Source organism: Sinocyclocheilus anshuiensis, unplaced genomic scaffold, assembly GCF_001515605.1.
Source record: "Sinocyclocheilus anshuiensis isolate Anshui unplaced genomic scaffold, SAMN03320099.WGS_v1.1 scaffold822, whole genome shotgun sequence".
NCBI classification, from domain to species: domain Eukaryota; kingdom Metazoa; phylum Chordata; class Actinopteri; order Cypriniformes; family Cyprinidae; genus Sinocyclocheilus; species Sinocyclocheilus anshuiensis.
Genome location: NW_015539892.1, coordinates 891,985 through 904,104, shown reverse-complemented (window position 1 = coordinate 904,104; position 12,120 = coordinate 891,985). Strand labels below are relative to the sequence as shown.

General features: G+C 37.1%; 2 protein-coding genes and 1 pseudogene across 6 annotated transcripts in view; 1 reads left to right on the top strand and 2 right to left on the bottom strand.

Annotated features, from left to right (window-relative positions):
- LOC107685815 (reactive oxygen species modulator 1-like) overlaps nt 1-529 on the top strand; it is a 1,049-nt gene extending 520 nt beyond the window's left edge. Inside the window, exons 2-3 of the mRNA XM_016482546.1 lie at nt 88-218; nt 307-529. Of these exons, the coding sequence (XP_016338032.1) occupies nt 88-218; nt 307-415 (240 nt within the window). The 3' untranslated portion in view covers nt 416-529. The remainder of the gene's footprint in view (nt 1-87; nt 219-306) is intronic.
- The window catches only part of LOC107685813 (endoplasmic reticulum-Golgi intermediate compartment protein 3), a 9,746-nt gene extending 4,169 nt beyond the window's left edge, over nt 1-5,577 (bottom strand). For 2 of the 5 annotated variants that reach the window (XR_001633988.1, XM_016482542.1), the window contains exons 1-10: nt 5,380-5,577; nt 5,018-5,088; nt 4,747-4,834; nt 4,216-4,350; nt 3,697-3,790; nt 2,436-2,601; nt 2,272-2,329; nt 1,292-1,306; nt 913-944; nt 728-824 (exon numbers count right to left, since the gene is read on the bottom strand). Coding sequence is in view for 4 of the 5 variants with exons in the window: in XM_016482542.1 (XP_016338028.1) it covers nt 728-824; nt 913-944; nt 1,292-1,306; nt 2,272-2,329; nt 2,436-2,601; nt 3,697-3,790; nt 4,216-4,350; nt 4,747-4,834; nt 5,018-5,088; nt 5,380-5,467 (844 nt within the window). In the remaining variant the exon portion in view is untranslated. The remainder of the gene's footprint in view (nt 1-727; nt 825-912; nt 945-1,291; nt 1,307-2,271; nt 2,330-2,435; nt 2,602-3,696; nt 3,791-4,215; nt 4,351-4,746; nt 4,835-5,017; nt 5,089-5,379) is intronic. The other 3 variants (XM_016482543.1, XM_016482544.1, XM_016482545.1) reach the window with 3 other exon arrangements.
- Nucleotides 5,578-6,980: 1,403 nt separating this feature from the next.
- LOC107685812 (cytochrome c1, heme protein, mitochondrial-like) lies at nt 6,981-10,816 on the bottom strand (annotated as a pseudogene).
- Nucleotides 10,817-12,120: the final 1,304 nt, after the last annotated feature.

Below are 12,120 nucleotides of genomic sequence, written 5' to 3'. Positions count from 1 at the left end.
TATATATAAATAATGTAAAATATTTACATTTGCATGCTACTAAAATAACGAAAGACAAGCTAAGACAAAGTATTATCCTCTTTCCAGATGCCGGTGACAGTAGGACCATATGGACAGACGCAGCCCAGTTGCTTTGACAGAGTCAAGATGGGCTTCATGATGGGTTTTACCGTGGGCATGGCTGCAGGTGCCATGTTCGGAACGTTCTCCTGTCTCAGGTATGAACAACAGCTGTCATTTTTAGGATTATTTATAATTATATATTTAGTGGTACTTTTTTAATCGAGACGGTTATGTTTTATCCAGGATCGGCATGAGGGGTCGAGAGTTGATGGGCGGAGTCGGGAAGATGATGATGCAAAGCGGTGGCACGTTTGGAACCTTCATGTCCATTGGGATGGGTATCCGCTGCTGAGATCACACTAATGCCACTTCTAAAATTATAGAACTTTGAAGCATTTCTAGATTCATCCATTTGTTATCATACCCACATTCATGGACACAGGTGTCAATAAAGACTGATTAAAAAGAATCAAATCTTGGGCTCAGTCTAAGATCTAATTGTTGATGGTTGCTAGATTAGGACAACTGTGGGATTGACCTTTAGCAGTGACCTTTCTGCTGTCTGTGGAGGGCTGACAATGAAATGACCACGGAGAAGATAAAGAAGGGCTCTTTAATTCTGGAAATGATGTTCTCAGCTTTAAAGTTGATGACATACACTTACCCTGAGGTGCTGCTACATTAGTACCATCTAAAGGATTGATAATTCCAGGGTAGTCTTTGCCGAATGAAAGATGTTTGATGAAATGCGTCATGTTGATCTATGGTCATACCAAACAAATTCTGTTAGGCCTAATATTTGTGAGCAATGGCAAATTAATCTTATTGAAATGAAGAGAAGCAACTCACGTTGTCTAGTCCAAAGCTCTGCAGATCATGAACTGAAAATAAAGGAATCGATCAACAAAATGAATGAATGTTTTTAAAAGACACAATTTGTGAATGCATCTTAGTTAAATGAATTTAATTAGTCTAGAAATTTGCACATATTTCAAACCAAGGCAGAGCGTAGTATGTTAAGTGGTCACAGATGCACTTGCTGATGAGAATCATGACAAATTAACTGACACTTTAAAGCCACCGCAATGTCAAATCACAAACTGACTATTTGTTAAAGTCTAAATCTCAAATTATGTGCAGAGAAAAGCAGAATTACTGATATAGTAACAAGGTAAATTCTAACTTGTCTTGCAATGAAGATTTATTAAAATATAAAAGATCAACTTACTTTCCACAGCATGCACTGCAGAAAGAAGAGAAAATAGTCACTAAATGGGGTTTTGTTTTTGGAAAGTTTTCAAAAGAGGAATTTGTGACTGGCCCTTTAAGCTCATTCCAATACTAGAGCAAAATCTCTTTTTTTTCCCTGAAGAAGGGCTATTGAAATATTGATTGGCACTTGAATCCAAGGTCTGTAAAAGTGTATTCATGAGTACTGTATATGCACTGGAAAAATAGCTTATGCACGACCAAGCATAACTGGTGTTAGTTCTGTACCTTGTTACTTAGAAAGATTGTGAGCCTTGGTGGAAAAGCATAGAAACCTTTTTTGTCCCAATGTTAAAAACCCAGACTTCCCAAAAATAATTTCATGAATAAAAAAACAGCTTTGATTTACAGCATCAGTGGTCGACACAAGGTAATGAGTGTATAGAAGAATTCGTAAGATTTTAAAGGCACACTTGCATACACAACGACAACAAAAGGGTAAAAAAAAAACTGTTCATCAGCTCAGAAACAAAGCAACTGGTCAATATAAAACAGACTTTGAGCTGATTTAAACTACAGATTCTCAGGTGCACGGACTGATGAACAGTTTTGAGAAAGCAGGCAGAAAAAAGCAAATATGCAAGACAGGCATTGTGTGTTTCTCTACATAAATACAAATGCGGATCTCAAGACATTTGTACAGCACTGAATGGCTCACTATGCATTTGCATACCAAGAAATGAGAGGCTACATGAAGCATCTGGCTACATGCAGACAAATCAAACGTTCAGGTCTGACACATACTGGCACATAGGCTTGATATAAAAGCTGTTTCAATTTGATAATACAATTAATAATAATCCAAATTTGTAACCGAATACAAAAGGTCAAGTCATAGATAAGTTAATGGGCTAAAACTAATAAACATGCCTCTGGATCAGACCTAAGAGCTTTGACTTGTGTTCGATTCATACTTAACAACTAAACCGGAGTCTTTACCATGTACATGAGACTGCTGGAAGCTCTTTCCAGGGGCAAAATGGAAATTCCCTGCCACCTGGAGAAAGATGTGATTTGTGATTTTTTTTTTTTTAATATATAGAATGTACTTGAACCTAATAAAAACATTGATTCAGAAATCAGATCACGGGGCTGCATGTTACCTTATTGACCTCCAGAAAGCCATAGACTTGACATCCTTCATTCTTCTGTTCCTGCATCTTCTGGCTGAAGCCCTCTCTCTTACACTGCTCAATGGTGTCAGGGGTCTTAAACGCCCAGCCACGCCGCCGGTACGCCTCCCGCACATCATCACAGGTATTGCAACACCTGCAGAACAACCAGTTAGTGTCTCAAATCATGTCTTAAGTTGGCCCTATATATACACCTGCTATTAACACCAGGCACTGATCAAAAGCAGTGTTGTTACTGTCACCTAAAACAATTTTTGTTACTTCAAATAAAGCTGAAATAATATGAAATATAAATAAAAAAACTTGGAAATGTTGCCTTGGCGACTAAATTAAATAAAAATTAAGCTAAATAGAAATATAAAAATAACATGACAAAAGCACATAATTATTAAACTATAAAATTAAAAACTAATTCAAATTGTTAATAAATACTGATTGTATATACACAATACGACAATAACGGATTGGCCATTTACGCTTTGCATTAAAATGTCTCAAATACATTCCTTGTGATGGTCTTTTGCAGGAAACATTAGAGTTTACAATACAAATGTGAATGTACATTTTATTGGTTGACTGAAAATTCAGCTGCCTAAATGGCACTTACTTTCAACAAAGTAAGTGTGAATCCAGAGGAATTTTAAACTTCTAATGAATCTCTTCCACTTTCATTCAGCCAGGTGGTTATGAATTTGAGAAATTTTAACTATGTAAGCTTCTGTCGATTTACCGGATCTTTACAATAACTTTTAGAACTGGTTTCATGCCAGCAGACAGACCGGTTCTACCAGCACTTTCCCATCAGAAAACCTCTGCTGCTCTGTTTGTGGTGGTGGTGCCTTATCAGAAAAAGGAAACTCACTTTAAATCGTCTGTCTCAGCTCCTCTTTTGCAGGAAACATTAGAGTTTACAATACAAATGTGAATGTACATTTTATTGGTTGACTGAAAATTCAGCTGCCTAAATGGCACTTACTTTCAACAAAGTAAGTGTGAATCCAGAGGAATTTTAAACTTCTAATGAATCTCTTCCACTTTCATTCAGCCAGGTGGTTATGAATTTGAGAAATTTTAACTATGTAAGCTTCTGTCGATTTACCGGATCTTTACAATAACTTTTAGAACTGGTTTCATGCCAGCAGACAGACCGGTTCTACCAGCACTTTCCCATCAGAAAACCTCTGCTGCTCTGTTTGTGGTGGTGGTGCCTTATCAGAAAAAGGAAACTCACTTTAAATCGTCTGTCTCAGCTCCATAACAGCTCTCGCAGCGGTCAGGATCCAGCTTACTGGGGTCAAAAACCCCTTCCTCCTCCTTCCCCAAATCTGCACAGAAAACAGAAAGGACAAGTCAAATCAAGGCATATATTCAAAAAAAATCTGTATATTAATATTTTGTTTGTAATTGCACATCCCACTTTTGTTTACAGTTTTCATTATTTAGATTTTATTTTAGATATTGGATTTAATTTTAGAATTTAATTATTTATTTTGTTTACAAAATTCACAAAGGGCGCAAACCAAGCACCATAAAAGTATAAAAAAAAATATTTAAAAAAAAACACTTTCATTTATGCATGAACTATTCCTTTAATTATGTATTTTAAGTATGTGTGAAAAGAGTTAAATATAGCTTGAAAATTACATTAATACATTTAAAGTTTCATGTGAAATCACTTAATCGGCATCTTTCAGTAACGATGTACTGTACATTTTTCCTAGGTATATCAGAAAACAAGAACATCACTTACTATGATGATACTGACCGTGTTTTTCGGCCTCTGCCGTGACTGGCTGGCCGTCTTTGTCGAGCCTCTGTTTAAACAAGTTATGCTCCACGTCTAGCTGCTGTTCCCCTGCTACATCCATGGCATCAATGCTCAGATCTAAGAAAACAAAATCACAACTCAACAACCCGCACGGCCAGAGAAAATAACTTCAAACAGCTGGAGTAAATATCATGATAACACCATCTTCAATTAGGTAAAGTGTCAGTTTGCTTTTGCATGATTGCATCAGGTTTTTGGGGTGATTTATGACATGGACATGTGCTTGACACACTGCGATCAACATATGATCTGGATACTTCCGGATACTTTCAGGTCCTTCAAAATCAAACATATTACACAGTATAGTGCCTTCTTTCATTTTACAACTTCTTAATCAAGCCCTATTTTATCTTGATTTGCTTATATGGTTTTATAGTGTATTATGAACAACATGACAGTAACTTTTATCTACAAATCATGCAAAACATAAATCGGAACAAAATGTTTACTTACAGGCACAAGGCATATGTGGAAATATAACATCAATGTTGATTCTTAGTTTGTCTCCTCTGGAAGTGTCTACAAATAGTTCAGGATGGACCTAAGAGATGACAACAAAGCCAGAACTCAAACATATTCCATCAAACTTTTATGAACAGCTCTAAAAACGCACAATAGTACTATAAAATCTACATACACAGTCACTACAGACTCACAGATGATTCATGAGATTGAGTTACATATATATTATGCACAACAAGGTGGTATGAAGTCATTCACCCACCTCCTTAGTTAGATAATACTGCAGCTCAGAGAAGAACAGAATCAGCATAATAAGTCCACTGATGATGGTCACTACAAAGTGAACGAAGAACATGTGAATTAGAAACAACTTCTTAAAAGACTGAGCTACATGTCAGTCTCATTAAACATGACTCTTATCACATACAGTTTTGGATTTATGCGCCCCAGTGACAATTTCCATTCAAACTATGTTAATTTTTGTGTCATTTCAATATGTAATTATATGTGCATATTTTAAGACTTTATGTTAATTAGCCTGTTCAGCACCGCTTTCTCCCCACGAGCCTGTGTATGAATAGCGCTCAGCACTTCTGCAGCTCTCGGTGGATATGTATCACTCACCCGTGGCTCCTCCACATGTTTTGATCCTAAAGTCCTCTAGAGTTTTCGGATAAGCGTCAAATTGTTTAAGTTTATTTAACGCATCCATTCTCCCTCTCGTGCAGCAGTAAAGCTAGCCGTCACTTCGATTTCCAGTGACCCATTTCCGGTACACCGAGGAAGTGATGGAATCCTCTAAGCCAATCAGATTCCACCGCGTAGCTGGAGCGTCTCTGCTGTGTTGACCCTCTAGTGGTAGAGTTTAAAAACGTTGTTATTTTATTTTATTTTATAATTACTTATCATTATAAAAAAACATTACTTTTATAAAATGTTTGTATTATACCTTAACGTGGATTTTAGAACCTCTCCCTGTTGAAAAAAAACAGTATATGCTGGTTAGGTATGTTTTGAAGCTGGGATGCTGGTTTGAGCTGGTCCTTTGCTGGTTTATGCTGATCCTTAGCTGGTCATGTGCTGGTCTTAAGCTGGTCGGACCAGTTTAAGACCAGCACATGACCAGCTTAAACCAGCTATAAACCAGCATAAACCAGCAAAGGACCAGCTTAAACCAGCATAAACCAGCAAAGGACCAGCTTAAACCAGCAAAGGACCATCTTAAACCAGCTCAAACCAGCATCCCAGCTTCAAAACATACCTAACCAGCATATGCTGTTTTTTTCAACAATTTATTATTTTTATATTAGCCACTCGACTTTTACAAACCCATGCAATCACAGATAAAAAGTACACTCAAATTTTGTAGTAAAATCTGCACAAAATATAACCATGCAACAGCTTTAATTACATAAATATATATTGATATCAAATATACATTTTGTGTTTAATTCATTTATTTTGCAAGTGTAATCTGATTTTTAAAATGTTGTTGTAATGTTATTAATTTGCCCAAAGTTACTTATGGACTGACCCTTAAATATATTATATGAACATATACTAATGATTAAAAAAAAAACACATTAATTAGGATTTATTAGGAACTTTTATTTACTACATGGTAAGCCATATTTGTTTTGTTAAATCTTTAAAGTGAAACCATCTGGATATATTTTAATAAGTTGTGATTTTTTTCTTTTATGTTTTGGACCTCCTTCTTTCTTTCAGTTTCTGCCATATCACATCTTCAAATTCAAGCATAACTTTTTTACACTCATGTTGTTTTAACGGTTCAGGTATTTACAATCATCTTGAGAGGTCTGACTAAACATTTACCCAGTGCTCTCTGGATAAATATTAGAGCCGCCTTACAGTCTAAAACAGCCGATTAGCCCTGCAGTTATGAAGATCAAAGTGATGCCTGTGCATGTTTATCTAAAAATCTAGACAAAGACATTTAAATTACATTAGCATTATGGTCTATGGTGCATCAAAACCTTCAGGAAATCCCAGAAAACAGCTTTTCGACAAGCAGTTGATTTCACAACATTTTATACACGTCTAAACTACCCGCATCTGTACTTATAAAGGTCCAAATCTGGGATGTTGAATATTGCAGTACATCTGATAATACTTTCATTTTTAGGTTGCTTTGGATAAAAACATCAACTAAACAAATCAATCTCAATGATCAAACTGAAAGAATCACATCACAAACCACCAGATTTGTTATAAGAGGTCATTAGGATATACCGCTTTTATTAAATATTTACACAACAAAGTGTAGAGAGCCTACTGCAAGGACAGATCTCACAAAGCACAAGAAGGTTGCAAATGTATTTTTGATTTTCGCCTCTGAGCACACACCTTACAAACAACCACAAATAATTAATTGAGATAATATTTATTTTACAGTAAAACATCACAAAGGTTGTCTCAGGTCCCACTCCCCAAGTCATATAGGAGCAAGGACACCTATCTGAAATGATGTCCAGCGGTTATTGATGATAGCAACCTTATCTTGAAGCATTGTGCATTCTGAAAAAGATCGGACAATCATGAATCAGGTTTTAACGTTGTGTCAAGGCCTGGTGACGGCAGCAGTTTGGCTTTATTTGGGAGGCCTGTAGGCGATCTTTCTACTCTTCATCACAGACCACCTGTGCCTCTTAAGGTAGTAGACCAGAGGAACAAGTATGGAGGCGCCCATTAAAATCTGCAGAGAGAATCAGAGAAAAACAATAAGCACTATTTTTTTTTTAGCGATGGTGCTTTAATGAGGACACATGTCGAGATGCAACATCTCTTCATTCATGTTTTGCTCTTCTGTTATGGGCATTTAATATTGCACTACATAAATCTAATTTTCCACCAACATCTGAAAAAATTAACTAGTAGGGATGGAAAAAGGAAAATACAAACCTTCAGTCCCATACGTTTACGCTGGTCATGTTCTGGCTCGGCCGCCCACCTCAGGAAAGTACAGACATCTTTAGCAACCTGGCTCATGGTGGCAGGGGTTCCTATGGAGGAGAAGCGAGTTATTAACAAACTCTGACCTACACATATAATACTTAATATGTTACTTCATGTCCATTAGTTGTAATACCTCATAAATGCATTTAATCCAGTAGACGCTCTCATTTATATTCAGCCACTTAACTTTCTAAATGGCTAATTGATATGCAAATCAAATCAGGTGGGATGATTAACAAAACAAAAGTAATTTAGTTTTTATATGGCAGAATTTAATTATAGTCAAAGCTCAGAAAGTATGAAATATAACCCATGAGTAAAATACACCATTAATGAGAATGCCACCAGTGGGCTGACAAATCTTATTATTCTATTCCCTTCTTTCCACCAAAATGAACTAAACACATTCAAAATGAATGCACAATATTTAGAAAAAAAAAATAAAGAAATTAATTGAAATTGGTTTAATCACAAAATGAGATTGATCTATTGAGAGTCCTAGTAGAAATACGAATGTGTGTCAAAAAAAGGTTAATGATAATAGAAAACTTTAAAACTCACCATCATCATACTCGAGCACCTCATTGTAGATGGGTGGTGCCATACCAATGGCCTGGCCAGGGAAATAAGGGTTGTAATACAGGCCCTCCCTCACAGACACACCAGCTGGAGGATCACAGTAACTGGTCAGGAGAGAGAACAAGTAATCTTCCCCTCCATGCCTGAGTGAAAGAGAAAGAAAAAGAGTTATGTCTGAAGAAAAACAAAAGTGTGAATGATAATATTGAGATTAATCTATCCTACTCAAAAAAATAAATAAAAATTGTGCTTATAAATTGCTTGCAGTAGAACCACAAAAGAGGCTTTAATGATGCTTTTGTGACAATTTTTTAAAGTGTAAAATAATGACTTTAGCACCTGATCAAAATTAATTCATTACCTGGCACTGATAATATAGCTGAGGTCAGGGGGCAGAGCGCCGTTGTTAGCAGCACGGGCGGCCTCAGGGTTTGCATAGGGTTTGGGGAAGTAATCTGAGAGTTTTCCAGGACGGGTGAACATCTCTCCACTGTCATCAGGACCATCCACAACTTCAATCTGCATAAAGCACAAAGTCCTTATGGACCCTTATACATGTGTCAAAGATATTAAAGGGGTCATATGATGCTGCTAAAAAGAACACGTTTTAGGTAGGTGTGGCTGACTCTTAACTTTTATAAAGAATATCTCTTTGGATTTGAGACTTTAGTTGTTGCAACTTTACAGATCTTCTTTATGCACCAAGAGCTTGTAACACTCCAAAGAGAAAGGAAAAATTGAAATCGCATCATATGACCCCTTTAAGACTGCTATCCTTTAAGGCCATAGAAATAAAACTTCTGGAAAAAATGCTAAAATATTTTCTCCTGACTCCAGTTTAAATTTTGCTGTCTCATTGAGCACAACTTCAGTTCCCAATGGTGCGAGTTTGAGGTGAGACTTCATGTTTGGCTGTAAAATTGCAGATGTGTAAATTGATCTGAAAACCTTTTTAAAAAGTCAATTATTTTGCAATTGGTGCCGCTAGTCGTCATGCAGAAAAGGCACACATCACCTTTGAAGTACTGTTACTACAACATTACCAGACACTTTGACCATCTTGTACTCCCTAGTAAGACGGTACTCTGATGTGGGCTGTGGTACCTGGCATGGTCGAGGGAGGACAGCAAGCCGTTGTGGCTCCAGGGGTATGACGGTGGGTGCAGCTCCAAATCAGTGGCCTTGACTGACTGCTGCAGCATTAGAGCCAGACCTGCTGCTCCTGTCGTCAGCACTCCAATCGTGGTCAGGGCTATCTTCTTCCTCTTCGGCAGGCTAGCGAATGACATGTTGGCCTACAAAACACAACAAAACAAAAAAAACATTGTTACTTAGGATTACATTTCAGTTAGTAAACTGATGGATAACTCTGCATAAATGCAGCTGATTATTGCACAAACATGATGAGCATCATCTTAACATGCACAGACGCAAGTCACAAATGAAATATAGGAAGGGACAAATTATTATATTGCAATTAGATGAGCAACTGAACAACTGCCATAATCATATACCAAGTTATTTATATGGCACTCCAAGGTAAAAGCAGTCATATCCAAAAAAGAACAGTCTTACCTTAAATGCCCATTAAAAGACCTAACAAATACATTAATCTCTATTAATTTCCATTACAAATACGGTGGAGTCCAAAGGTTTGGGACCACATTAAAAATCTAAATTTAAACCTGTAAATGAAGTTTAAGGATTCTGAACAATTTAACACAATAACCGTCAATATGTAAAATGATCACTATTAATCATAACAAGCGAATTTGTGAATTTAACCAAGTTAAATTCTTTGTGTAAAATACAGAGATAACAAAAAATCATGCTAGATGCCATCATCAGGTTTGACAGAAACCTGAAGTTCATGCCAGCTCAAACGTTGCTGTCATTAAAACAAGTACTGACATTATGACATATTCACTTTTCAATTCAACATTTGACTTAAATTATGCTAATAATACAACCTAAAGAATTATGAAAAAGCATCATATGCCAAACAAACAGAAATAGCTGACATGTTCTGTTATAAGGATTAAAATATAATAAGCCTTGGATGTCAAAGACCAATGATGTCTCCCAGGATAAACTCAAGGAATCTCAAAAGCTTTTTAATCCAAACATAAATTTGAATTACAAATAATACACCTTATTAGATAGCTAATGTGTTATGAGAGTAATATAAAAGCACACATATCATGATGCGAATGTAATAAGAGCCACAACTGCTGTGACCTTGCTGTAGGTAATTCACTGTGAGAGACGCCGGGATATGCCAAAGAAAAAAGGCGTATATTTGCATCCTCCACACTCCAGAATGTGAAAATAAAGCTGATAATACAACATGTGTCCCTACCCGTGGAGTATGAATGGATGTGGATGTGTTGAGGAGGGTTCTCCCGGTGCCGGAGAACACGACCACACGGAGCGCAGCCATGTTCTTGACTCTGCGGAGAGGAACTTCGCTTCCACCGGATGAGAGCGATGCTGCCCCCGCCCTTCCCTTCTTATTCTTCTAATAACGTTTTATGGCGGATGGCAAACCAACTTCTGGTGCATTTACCGCCACCAACTGGACTGGAGTGTGGAGCACTAATAAATACATATTTATATTTATCTATATTTAATATAAAAAAAAATTAAAAAAAAAAAACACACACATTCCTAAATTCTCCTGATTAATCCTATTCCTTTAATGTATTTAACAATAGCACCATATATTTTACCTTGTTCTGCATGCTCTTTCAAGAGGTTTGACAAATTAAATGATTCAACACCCATGTTTCTTACTTCCTTAATGAGTTTTAACCTTTCTTTTTCATATTTTTTACATTTTATTAAAACGTGCTCTATTGTTTCTGCCTGATTACAAAAAATACATTGACCTGTTTCATGTTTTCCTATATTAAACAGAGAGTAATTTAATCTAGTATGCCCTATTCGGATGCGAGAAATAATTGTATCTTCTTTCCTATTCCTAAAAACACTTCTTCCATTTCCTACTTGCTGCTGAATATTATACATTTGTCTGCCCTTGCTTTCACAGTTCCATACTTCTTGCCATTTTTTGTTTATGAATTCTTTAATTTTCCCTTTAACCTCATTTTTGCTAAGAGACACTTGAATATCTATTTCTGTGTGTTTAAGAGCTGACTGTGTGTCAGTCAGTCCGTGTGGATATTGGACTTCAGGAAGAGACAGCAGCGGCCCTATACTCCTCTTATGATCAATGGGACCCCAGTGGAGAGGGTGAGCAGCTTCAAGTACCTTGGTGTAAACATCTCCGGGGACCTGACTTGGACTTCACACATCCAAACTCAGGTTAATAAAGCCAGGCAAAGACTGTACCATCTGCGACAGCTGAGAAAATTCAGGGTTTCGCCAGCAATCCTGAAAACTTTCTATTCAGGGGCCATAGAAAGTGTATTGACTCAGTGTATCTCAGTGTGGTATGGGAACAGCTCCAGTCAAGACTGCAAAGCCCTGCAGAGAATTGTGCGCTTAGCTGAGCGCATCTCAGGGTCTGCTCTCCCCTCTCTACAGGACATCTACCTCAAACGCAGCAAAAACAGAGCTGTTAAAATCATCAAGGACTCCAACCACCCTGGTAACGGTCTTTTCATTTTGCTGCCATCTGGTAAGCGCTTCCGTAGCCTGATGGCAAAAACCGAGAGACTTAGGAGGAGCTTCTTCCCCCAGGCCATCAGGCTCCTAAACTCAAACTCAGTCTCTTAACACCAACATGACTTCACTTAATTATCAGTAAGACACTTAATATACAGACATTGTCACTTGCACACAGCAATT